The sequence below is a fragment of the Brassica oleracea genome, chromosome C7, assembly GCF_000695525.1.
Source record: "Brassica oleracea var. oleracea cultivar TO1000 chromosome C7, BOL, whole genome shotgun sequence".
Lineage (NCBI taxonomy): Eukaryota > Viridiplantae > Streptophyta > Magnoliopsida > Brassicales > Brassicaceae > Brassica > Brassica oleracea.
In genome coordinates this window covers 46,637,167-46,649,213 of record NC_027754.1, presented here as the reverse complement: position 1 = coordinate 46,649,213, position 12,047 = coordinate 46,637,167, and the positions used below count along the sequence as shown (strand labels likewise).

At 36.1% G+C, this 12,047-nt stretch overlaps 2 protein-coding genes across 2 annotated transcripts; one reads left to right on the top strand and one right to left on the bottom strand.

The window, feature by feature from the left end:
• Positions 1-2,631: 2,631 nt before the first annotated feature.
• Positions 2,632-6,379, bottom strand: LOC106306622 (MATE efflux family protein 5-like). The gene is made up of 11 exons (XM_013743299.1): positions 6,141-6,379; positions 5,928-5,971; positions 5,682-5,783; positions 5,020-5,304; positions 4,403-4,947; positions 4,223-4,309; positions 4,089-4,145; positions 3,774-4,012; positions 3,557-3,675; positions 3,214-3,300; positions 2,632-3,126 (listed from the first exon to the last, which is right to left on the bottom strand). The coding sequence occupies exons 2-11, from the start codon at positions 5,934-5,936 to the stop codon at positions 3,055-3,057; spliced, it is 1,602 nt and encodes a 533-aa protein (XP_013598753.1). The 5' UTR covers positions 5,937-5,971; positions 6,141-6,379; the 3' UTR covers positions 2,632-3,054.
• Positions 6,380-8,146: 1,767 nt separating this feature from the next.
• LOC106306623 (cinnamyl alcohol dehydrogenase 5) lies at positions 8,147-10,206 on the top strand. Its single transcript, XM_013743300.1, has 5 exons — positions 8,147-8,365; positions 8,438-8,551; positions 8,631-8,858; positions 9,294-9,733; positions 9,831-10,206. The coding sequence occupies exons 1-5, from the start codon at positions 8,277-8,279 to the stop codon at positions 10,031-10,033; spliced, it is 1,074 nt and encodes a 357-aa protein (XP_013598754.1). The 5' UTR covers positions 8,147-8,276; the 3' UTR covers positions 10,034-10,206.
• The last annotated feature ends 1,841 nt before the right edge of the window (positions 10,207-12,047 follow it).

The window sequence follows — 12,047 nt, the reverse complement described above, 5'->3', positions numbered from 1 at the left end:
TCTGGGGCTCTAGATAGGATTATTTGGCTGGGTACTAAATCAGGAGATTATTCGGTGAAGTCTGGATATTATAGTGCTGTGGACGATGGTGACTTTACTCCTGCGGGTCCGGTCATCGCTGCTGTAAACTGGAAGAAGTATGTGTGGCAACTGGCCTGTGCACCAAAGGTGAAGATGTTTGCGTGGAAGCTACTCAAGGGCGCTCTGCCTGTGGGAGAAATACTGGTGGAAAGGCATGTCCCAGTTGATCCAGCCTGTAAGCGATGTGGTGAAGCTGAATCTATTACTCATCTGTTCTTCCAATGTGCCTTTGTAAGGAAAGTGTGGCTTAATGCGCCTTTCTCAACGGCCCCGGATTTCAGTGGATTACTAGATTTAGCGCGGATGTGGATGGATCTTTGTTCCATTACTTGCTTACCCCCTTCGGGGATCTCTGCTGGGTCACTTGCTCCTTGGATCTTATGGAGTATTTGGAAGGAGCGCAATAAGTACGTTTTTGAAGGTACCTCAGCCTCTGCAGAAGATACGCTATCAAAAGCGATTGGATTAGCCAGAGAATGGATTAGTGAACCTAACCTGAAGCCAACGCCGAGAGGGTTGGTTGAACCAATCCACCATCCCCCACCTCCTAACACGGTCACGATTCGATCTGATGCTACGTGGAAGGGTCAAGGAACAGAGCGGGTGTGGGATGTTTCCTTATATCCCCGTCAGGAACTAGATCCATTAGCTCCTGCATTCCTTTTGTAGCTTCGACGATCATGGCAGAGGGTTTGGCTCTACTTGAAGCAGTGAAGATGGGCATTTGCGACAACTTGAAGGCGATACGTTTTGAATCTGATTCCTTGCAGCTGATTAAAGCGGTTAACTCAGGGGACTGCATACCTGAACTCTATGGAGTGGTGTCGGATATCCTCTCCCTTATCTCTGTGTTTGATTTTGTTTCTTTCACTTGGATTCCTCGTGAGTTTAATATCCAAGCAGACAAACTTGCTAACGCTGCTTTGGCTGTAACCGATTCGGTGGTGGTTGTAGGAGTGTTTAATCCTCCCAACTAACTGTGCTCTTTTAATTAATATAAGTGTGTTTCAAAAAAAAAACTACCTATCTTTTGCCGCATGTCCGTAAAACAAGCATCTTCTTGTTTCAGAATTCAGAAAAACCTAAGACATTGTCAGGTAACAATAGTTTTATCCTTTAACAGTTTGTCTTTTTTACTGTTACTTTTTTTTGTTGTAGTGAAATCTCATAACTTTAGAACAATCTATCAGTTTTGGTATATTTTTATAAATAGAGAAACAAAAGAATTCAAGGAAAGGGGTTTTCTCAGCAAAGACATTAAATGCTATTTTGTCTATATATACTCCAATTGTGTAAAAATATTAAATTTGAAGGCAGCAATGGAGTAGATACAAGTCCACATATGGGCGCAGGACACTTGTATTCAGATAATTTGCACTCCCAATTTAAAGCGGAAGGATGGTGCGCACAGATCTCAACGTAGAAAAACATGGTTGGGCATAACAACTTTTACTTGTTGTTTCACCACTAAAGAAATTAAACCGTAGAATTTATGTTTGATAAAGAATTGGGAGTTGAGAGTGCGACGTGTGAGAGCATCATTATCGTTTAGGAATCCACTGGAATTTTAATCTGTAATTTTTTAGACTCTTCCCTTTTTATGTCTTGATTTTTATTATTTTTATTTTTAAATTACTGAACTTAGTAAGAACTCTTCAATGATGATTGATAGCCTGTCACAAAAAGCAAGTCAAGGTTAAAAGCTATTTGAGAATTATGGATGTTTGTGTATCCTAAATCCGAATCAATTTTATCTATAAAAACTACCCCATATCTGGAGTTCCACCTAGTTTTCCATAACGTAACAGTTGATAGAGTTAATGCACTCATTTCAGAATAGTTGAAAATTCGATGATAGCTAATTGAATGTTTGGAGTAGACTTAATTAGAGCGTAGTTGGGAACATTCACTAGGATTAGCTATTTTCTGTGCCACTCCTTAAATCAATGTATTTAGGCAATCTAAACAGACGTCTACACTCTACATAGATAGTTAGATACATCTTAATTATGTTTAAGTACTTAAATTTAGCCAACAAATCCTCAAAATGGGATCTTTGTTTTGTGGTTATGTAAGATGGATCTTCTTAGAATATAAGTGGACGAAGAAGAAGGTCGAATTGACATGACACATCACGGTGGGGTTGCATATGGGTCTCATGTCGAGGAATAAAGGATGCAGACAGGGTCAAGCCATGAAACCAAGCAGGTGAGAATGAGACAGAGCCTTGAGTACGAATAGATAGACGTGCGTACCATATCTATTTTAGTCAAGTCAATAAAACTTCATTTCTTTTTCTTCTTTTGGTATATGGAGTTTTTTGTGTGTTATCTCCATTTTTACTGGATACATCATTTTTGTTAAAACCAAAAATAATTTGTATATAGAAGAGGTCTCTGATCATTTGTTTATGTATTGTACAAACAATGGATAAGCTTTTGTCAAACCATAGTCGGAAAACTTTCAGTTTTCTCAAATATTACAAAATAAAATGTAGATTGGAGACAGGTAAATGACCTCACCACCAACCTTATAAAGAGTTGGACCTAATCGTATAGGAGCTGTCGACCCAGTCCCATGACTCCATCACCGACGCTTTTGGATCATTAGACTCCAACAGTTACATGTATATTTTTATTACAGTACGATTAAAAGAACTGTAAGTATTTTTCAATTAATCTGTATAATTTGCAATTGCAGTGATTTTACTAAAGATGAAAAAATATAATCCAAATTGTTGTGAATAAATGATACAAATCCCAACCAGATTATATCATATGAATCATTGCACTCCATATTACTGTTTTCATGCTAATATTTATTTATTTTACCATTAACAGGTATATTTAAAAATGCAGGTTCAATTGTTGCCAACAACTTACTCTACTCGGTATAAGTTTCAACCATGAAAACTACATTACCAAAGCAGTGGAAGCTTCAACCTCACCTATCGAATCATTTTCTGAGCCATAACTATTTGATTGATGCTTCAGCTTCTCTAAACTCATTACCCGAAGATCCGACTCTGTCTTTAGCTTTCATGGCCTTTTAAAATAACAAAAACATTAATTTCGTAAAAAAAAAAAGAGATTCCAGAACCAAAACTAGATAACACAGCAGATTTCTAAGTACCTCTTGATCCCAGTTTGTAACTAATGTGATGATGGAAAGAGACATCACTTGAACAACTAAAGCCGTTACAATTCCCAGCCATAGCCCCTTAAAATAAATTCACAAGTGATATTAATATATTACACTATGCAGCTCTATTCTGATATCATGATATTGTAACCAGTGTCAGTGGTGGATGTAGGTGAGCCAAGGAGGTGTGGCACTTGCCCCCAGATATTTTCAAATTCTTTATAATATATCCAAACTTGATTTATTTCCCTACTAAAAATCACATTCTAATAGTTTTCTAGAACCGCCACTTGCTGTAACTAAAAATTTCCTGAGTTTTCTTCTTTAATCTTACCCGACCACCGAGATGTAAATGGAAACCTAGTAATAACCCCAAGGGAACTCCAACTAGATAATATGAGCCGAGATTCACACAAGCTCCAATCTTCTGCCATCCACACCCTCTAGCAACTCCTACGATCAAAATTAAAACGTACAACTAGATTTGGTTTCATCATACAAATAGTTCTTACACTCACAAACTTATCTTTTAGTTTTATTGATGGAAGAACCTGACAGAACGCATTGGAATCCGTCCAAGAAGTTGCCTGCGGCTACAATTGGTATCATTGATGCTACATAATTGATGACTTTAGGATCGCTGCTGAAAGCATATCCCAATTTATTACTTACACCTAACAAAATTGATCCCATCATAATACCCTCAACGATTACTATAGCTACAACAACACGTACAGCTAGCTTTGCCCCTTTTGGATTCCCTGCTCCTAACTCATTCGAGATCCTCGTGCTAGTGACCGAGCAAAAATAATGTTATTAACAATACTGAGTTTATACGTTAATTTCCTGGTTATTTGTGTACTTACCTTGCAGTGCCACCAAGGCCAACCGGTATCATCCAGAGCGTTAGTGACGTATTAAGGCTGGAAATTTTGTAGAAATCATTAGAAACAACAACTTTATATCAAAAATGACAAAGAAAGAATGTAACAAGTCTTACCAGATTGAAAGAGTTGAAGTTTCTAAAACTGGATTAGGAAGTAGACCTGACAAGAGAACCAGAAGCTCGAACGACCATAGCTCTAAGCTATCAACCATGTTTACACCACATAGTCATGACACTATAAACAAGATATAACCAACATGGATCTAAAATATAATTGGAGCAAAGACAATGTACCAGACCATAACCGCGGAAGGAAAACCAAGCTTCATAAAAGCAGGGATCTGGCTAAGAGCCTCTATGGAGAAACCAGTCCACGTTTGCGAGCAAGAACTTGAGAACTTGACGTAACATGAGAGAAGAACGACGTTAAGCCAATACGAAACCGAGATAGCAAGAGCAGCCCCCTTGTGTCCTAGACCAGACTTCAAGACCAAGACCCAACAGAGAAGCACGTGAAGACAAGTAGTGATTCCTGAGCACACAAATACAGGGAACACATTGTTTTGCGTTTGCAAGAACCTGTTTAGGCATTGAAGAAGCGCGTACGCGAAGATGCTTGGGATCATGTATTGAGCGTATGAGCCTGCAAGGTTGGCGATGGATTTGTCTTGGTGGACGAAGACAAGGATGTTCTCAGTGTAAGTCCAAACGATGGAGAGAGGGATAGAGAGTATGAGGAGAACAAACATGGCTCTCTGCATGTAGATGCCTAGCTTTTCATACATCTTAGCTCCGTAAGATTGGCCACAAAGTGTTTCCAACGCACTAGCTGTGCCCATCTGTTTGGAAAAATCGAGTCAGAAACAAGTGTAAAGATTAAATTAAACTCTTGGACTCAGAGAGAAACGGACCAGGAAAGTGAAGCCGGTGACTGAGGCGAAGGAGGTGGCGATGGAGGCAGCTGAGAGAGGAAGTGAGCCGAGATGGCCAACGAACATGACGGAGATGACTTGGAGAGAGTATTGGAGGAGGCTCACGCCGATGAGTGGAGCAGAGAGCCAACACTGCTTCTTCACCTCTTCCTTTACACTCTGCATGTCACTGTCGTCTCCGACCACATGTTGAGCCGCAGGCGAAACTGTTGTAATCTCCTTGTCCACTTTTTCAGTTTCTTGCTCCATTTGTTTTGAGTTTTCCTTCAACACACCAAGATTAAAAAGCCTTATTAATATATTTCACCCTTGTTTTTAGGTTAATGTTGAAGTTTGTTTGTTATAACTTGATTATCACTAGCTATTAATCACTATACGAATCAAAATTTTGCATTGACTATATATTTTAATGTTTTTTCGTCATTTGTGACAAGGGAATAGTATTATAATATGTTGCATGTCTTATCGATCGTCGTAATTGTTTGTAAACTAACGTAAACGACAACAAAACAGACGAAGGCACTCTTTTTTTAAGTAGACATAACCTTATTAGTTTATCATCTGAGTCAATCAACACAACTTTGACAACACTATTTGATTTGAGGTGAGAGAAGGGAAGAAAAAATAAATAGAACTCTTACTGCATTCAGCAACGGTTCTCTTAGGCGTGAGGTACTTGTATTACATTGCCTTGAGAGTTTACTTGTCATGTACACCTCCGATGGAGAAACCCTTGTCTTGACCTGCAAGGTCAAAATTACATGCATTATATAAGGGACCGTAACTTATAATCTGCTACAAACTGAATTTTATAAGTTGGGTTGATTTTGTTTTTATCACAAGATAGATTGGAAATACGTATAAGCAAAGTCAAGGGTATGACCCACCTGATCCATGGAAGATGTGGTTCAGGATGTCCATTTTCAATATCCTTCAAATTCAACAGATAAAGGAAAAACAAACAAAAAAGTTGAGTGAGATCAAATCAGAAGAAAGAAAGTAAAGATCCGATTCACATGTAAAAAAAATAGTCAAGAAATGTGTCGAGTAAGGTGAAATATTTGAGTTCTTAGTTAAAGCAAACAAGGAACAACACTAACCTGCTGGAACAAAAGAAAGAAAACAGATAAAATTCAAACGAGGGTGGTTCTCCTCTTTCAATATCAAAAAGCGAAGGAAAGGGAAAAAAAAGAATGGTTCTCCTCGTCTGTTTTATCAGAGATTTTTAATTAAGTAAAATTAAAATGAGAAGAGGCTATCCACAATGGCATAATCCATAACAGTTTTTTTACAAGAGGGAACCAAATCAACCAATAATTAATCAAGGACAGTGGAAGTAGTTGACTATTTAGTGAGGCGAGAGCGATCGGAGAAGCAAGCTCGTCAAGCAGAATTCCAGTTTTACCCTTATCTCTTTCCACTTTTTACGTTTCTAGCTTGCCTTCCAAGTGAAGAGCTTCGCTACATATTACAATAGCTGGATAGAGATCGAGTGATGTCAGAATGTAACGTCATCATTTGGGAGAACAAGAGACGATGCCAAACTAGTAAGAGAAACCCTCTGTTCATGTCGGTTAAACCTCTAGTTGAACACTAGCTAAAGAACATGCCGGGAATATATATGGAAATAGATGTAGCTAATAATAGATGCAGTCACATCTACATTGAGTGATATTAGCACTCTAGAACCCAAGGGAGGAGTTGAGTACTTGTGATGCAAGAAATCTTATTGCAGTTATTCCATTAAATTATCAAATATTGGTTTTTATATATAAGGACTGATGTCTTATTGTGCAGGAAACGGAACCACACTGGCACATGGATGTTTCTTGTTTCAGAGTTCAAAGACGTGACTATATCTTAAGGATTCAAAATTTGCTTCAGAATGATCATAATCAGTAGATATAATGAGCAGTCATTGTACATCGTTAAAAGGAAGAAAATATCGTAGGCGATGACGTAATATTTATGCTGAAAATTCGTTTTAGGATATAGTGGGTTGCTATTTATCTTCTGGATATCTGACATTTTTTTCTTTGTTGGTGTGGCCAGTGGTCTCCACAAGTGCCAACCCGTTCCGAAATTGTGGTATTCAAGAACCTCTGATCAAAAAAGGATGATGAATTCTATGGTCTAAAACGATCTATCAATTTTTAACTGTAATTGTTGACCGTAATACATAAACATAATCTTTATTGCAAAGTTCAAAAAAAAAAAACATAATCTTTATTGTGACCGTTTCCAATAAACTTTTAGATTCTATTTTGTTCACCCTTTTATATCTTATTTTCTTGCATACTTTATTGCCCTACTTATAATAATAAGCGATCAACCATTGTTAAATAATTATGTCCCAACAAATGATCCAATTTTCGTCTAGCCGTATTTTCACTCAATTTGAGATTTTTTTTTTTTTTTCAATTTGAGAATTAATGTGTTCTTTACCCTTTATTGGTTAATTATGGTGTCACATGTAGCCAATTATTAACTACATCTAGATGGTGTTTTCTAATCCGGTTGGTATAATATATGTTCATAAAACATATAGTTGATCAGGCCGTCAAAATTAAGAAATTTGCATGAGAATGAGAACTAGGAAGTATTTACAGTTGATCTGAGCCGGCGAAACTATAGTTGCATATCATCGGCTAAAAATCAACACGTGGCCGGATAACACAAAGACTAGACCCCACAAATGTTGGTTCACCAACCCCCGTGGACCCTATAGCTGACGAGTCCACATCATAAAGGAGATTTTCTTCCTTTTAAAGCTTACAAAATTCTTTTTTATTTGTCATTGGTTTAAAAGTGATATTTATTCTTCTTCTTTTTTGCTAAATATTCATTCTTTCTTTCTCATTTAATTTTATATTTGAAAATGATTATCATAAACTGAAAGATCAAATTAAGAACGTCGAAAAAATTCACATTATTTCACATAATTTTTAATAAATGAGAGCCGCATATATAAGAAAGAAAATATTTTCTAGAAGTTACCTTATTTCAACGACCAAAGAATTAAAAGCTTTGACTAATTTTGTCAAAAACACACAAATTCACACTAAAACTACCCACAATTGTACGCTATGTACAAGAACCAGTTATTTTACCACACATACATACGCACGCTTTTGGTTTCCAACTTTCTCTATATATAATAGTAACACACACGCATAATCGGCAACAGGGTGCAAAGAAAAGCAAGAAAGCATTACAAACAGAGAAAGAAATCAAGAATGGGGAAAATGGAGGTAGAGAGGAAAACAACAGGCTGGGCTGCGAGAGACCCATCTGGGTTACTCTCTCCTTACACTTACACTCTCAGGTTCATTTTTCTCTCCTTTCGATCTATGATATGAATCTTTCTTGGTTTGAATCTGATCGTATATGCTTACAGAGAGACAGGACCAGAGGATGTTCACATAAGAATCATATGCTGTGGAATCTGCCACACAGATCTTCATCAAACCAAAAACGATCTTGGCATGTCAAACTACCCCATGGTTCCTGGGTAACTCTTCTTTCTTGATCTCCTTATAGCCAAGAAAACCTAGAATGAATCTGAAAATTGAGTTGATCATGTTCTTTAGGCACGAGGTTGTTGGGGAAGTTGTGGAGGTGGGATCAGATGTGAGCAAGTTCACCGCAGGTGATATAGTTGGAGTTGGTTGTCTCGTTGGATGCTGCGGAGGTTGTAGCCCCTGCGAGAGAGATCTGGAACAGTATTGTCCCAAGAAGATCTGGAGCTACAACGATGTTTACATCGATGGTCAACCTACACAAGGCGGTTTCGCTAGAGCCACCGTCGTTCACCAAAAGTAAGCTTGTTATTTTCTTTCCTAACGTTATGGCTTTCTATACTATATAACTAATGATCTTTATTTAGTCTAGGTTTTACTGGAAAGATCATAGTAATTTGACTAGTTACAAAATGTTTAGCTGAAAATGTCATGTGTTTTAAACTATGATAATCTTGGTCTTGTTCAACTAACGATCTTCGTTTTGTTCAACTACTGATTTTAATATGCAAACTACTATAAAACTAATATAGATATTAAAAATCATTAAGAAAAATTTCGTTAGAAATACAAAAGAGGAATGACATCAATATTAAATTATTATATATAATCGAAATGCTATGTGCATATGAATTTGAATATTTTAAACTAACAATCGACCTTTCAAACCGGATCTTTAGGTTCTTGTGGAACAAGTTAGGGTACATATCGCTAAAGGGTCAATTTTGTGGTCAGGTTTGTGGTGAAGATTCCAGAAGGAATGGCTGTTGAGCAGGCGGCACCACTACTGTGCGCCGGTGTGACAGTGTACAGTCCACTGGCTCACTTCGGTCTGAAGCGACCAGGCCTAAGAGGAGGCATACTAGGGCTAGGTGGAGTTGGTCACATGGGTGTGAAAATAGCCAAAGCAATGGGTCACCACGTGACTGTCATAAGCTCATCAAACAAGAAGAAAGAAGAAGCTTTGAAAGATCTTGGAGCAGATGATTACGTGATCGGATCCGACCAATCGAAGATGAACGAATTGGCGGATTCAATGGATTACATAATCGACACGGTCCCTGTTCATCATGCACTTGAGCCGTACTTGTCTCTGCTTAGGCTTGATGGGAAACTCATACTCATGGGAGTCATAAGCAATCCATTACAGTTTCTCACTCCTATGGTTATGCTTGGTGAGTCAATTATAAAAACAAGAATTGAATAATATATAATAAACGGTTATAAGTTTTGAGGTTTATTAATTTGGGTTATGATGATTATTTTAACTAGGGAGGAAAGTGATAACGGGGAGCTTCATTGGGAGCATGAAGGAAACAGAGGAGATGCTTGAGTTCTGTAAGGAGAAGGGTTTGAGTTCGATCATCGAAGTTGTGAAGATGGATTATGTGAACACTGCGTTTGAGAGACTCGAGAAGAACGATGTGCGTTATAGGTTCGTGGTTGATGTCGAAGGAAGCAAACTTGAGGCTTGAGTTACTTGAAATTATAACATCTTTTGTCCTTCTTTACAAACCGATGATAACATTTTATGTTTGTTTGTGAGCATAAAAATGATTTGGCGTTGCTTTTCATGTGAAAGCATATACTTATATTGGATTTAAAACGTCTTTGTTTGAGCATTTTTAATCATATGCTACTTCTTTGATGGGTTAAGTTACTGGCCTCGAGCACTTAATTCGGGTTGGAGCCAGTACTATATGATAATATTATTCGATTCAAAAGTGACTAAAAGCAAAAGCGAACTAAACATACGACTTAGACGACAAAAAAAATTGAAGCCGTTGATCATGCGGTTGTTGAGGAACATAAAGGTGATTCTTTGTTGCTTGATTTACAATATGGACCTTTGGTGATGTCATGTTTATCAAAGTAAGTGGTGGTTAGGTTAGTGGGGACTAATTGCAGCAACGTTGTTGAATTTCTATGTATTATATAATACACCCACAAGAACGTTGCTGTTGATTGTAAATTTTAATACACAATGGGTGGTGCAGATAGGTCAATAATGCGTAGTTGGTAAATAAAGACACGCAGTGCTATGTGACAACTTTTGGACCAGACCAGCGAGTATGGCAAGAATATTTAGGTTTAAAGTTAGAGATAATTCATTACACTTTTAGCTTGTTTCTATGATTCCTCTTCCTCATCCTCTTTTATATATTTTTACGACAAGTGGCTGGGCGAATATCTTGATATTTCTAAATATTCAGATGCAAATTAGATATTTTAAAAGAACTACATACTAAATAACTTTACTACCTACCACAATTTGCAAAATGATTTTAATACGATATTCATTTGTAAGATATTTACTGATTGTATATAAAGTTGCAATTCTTTTCCTTCAAATGTCACAATTTTTTTTTTAAAATGGCAAATTTATACAAGATTGACGCAAATTGTTAAAACCATGTACGACAAATAATCCTTTGCCGCCCATGTTTCTGATACATAATTCTAATTTAAAAGAAAATGTAATTTAAAAGGTCTAATTTACTTATACTCCATTTAAGCTTTAGAACATTGATTAGAATCATTATAGCTAACATATATACAAGGTAATATGGTGGATCAGTCCCAAAAAAGTACTATTATAAAAGAGGAGGTGACATCGATCTTTTACTCTAAAACGCATGTGATCCAATTTATGGGGGACGAAATGGGCCACAGGTCTTTAAAGAAAAAAGGAGAACGGGCCCGAAACTAAGGCATTATTGCTCTACTTCACAGGCCTTTAACCATTTTTAATTTTTGATTTAGATTTTAACCCTCGTCCTCTCTCGTCCCTTCTCTATCCCATATACTATATTTGTAAAGTGATTTTACCACATATCATTTTTACAATCAATTTCACAAAACAAATATGACATAGTTACTGAAATTGATGACATGATTTCCGAAAAATATGACATGGATAATTTTATTTAATATTGATTTATATTTTTGACAAACTTATTAGAATATGATAATAATTCATATAATACATTTAATATTGATATTTTTTTTTGGAAAACTTTTTTTTAAATATGGTAATAGCTCATACTTCATTTATAAAATAAATATATTCATATATAACATTTCAAATTTTGAAATATTATTACTTTTGTATAATTATACAATTTGTATTACCGAAGTTTTCAAAAATTTCTACAATTAAAAAAAAAAATCTAATCGTAAGATCATTAGTATCTTATATATCTACAAATTTTATAAATATTGTTTAGGCTAAATTTTTGATAATTGTACAATTTTATATTATTTTTGTTAGTTTTATACAAATTGATTTAATATATATCAAATCTATATTAAATATTAGTAAGAAAATAGTAAAATCTATAACATTTAATAAATTTTATTTTTAATTTTTAAATATAAGTTAGATTTAAAAAAATTTTTACTTCACATGGTGCAGGAAAACATCTAGTAAATTATATATACACATGAAAGGGTATATACTCTTTAAGATGCGTATGAGTCCGCTCCTTC

Excerpts from the sequence above, each read along its gene's own strand:
- LOC106306623 (XM_013743300.1), top strand. The coding sequence starts at position 8,277 with ATGGGGAAAATGGAGGTAGAGAGGAAAACAACAGGCTGGGCTGCGAGA. Across the intron at positions 8,366-8,437 it reads CCTTACACTTACACTCTCAG|AGAGACAGGACCAGAGGATG; the intron begins GTTCATTTTTCT and ends ATATGCTTACAG. Across the intron at positions 8,552-8,630 it reads AACTACCCCATGGTTCCTGG|GCACGAGGTTGTTGGGGAAG; the intron begins GTAACTCTTCTT and ends CATGTTCTTTAG.
- LOC106306622 (XM_013743299.1), bottom strand. Across the intron at positions 4,310-4,402 it reads CCTTCCGCGGTTATGGTCTG|CTTAGAGCTATGGTCGTTCG; the intron begins GTACATTGTCTT and ends CATGGTTGATAG. Across the intron at positions 3,127-3,213 it reads TTACAAACTGGGATCAAGAG|GCCATGAAAGCTAAAGACAG; the intron begins GTACTTAGAAAT and ends TTATTTTAAAAG.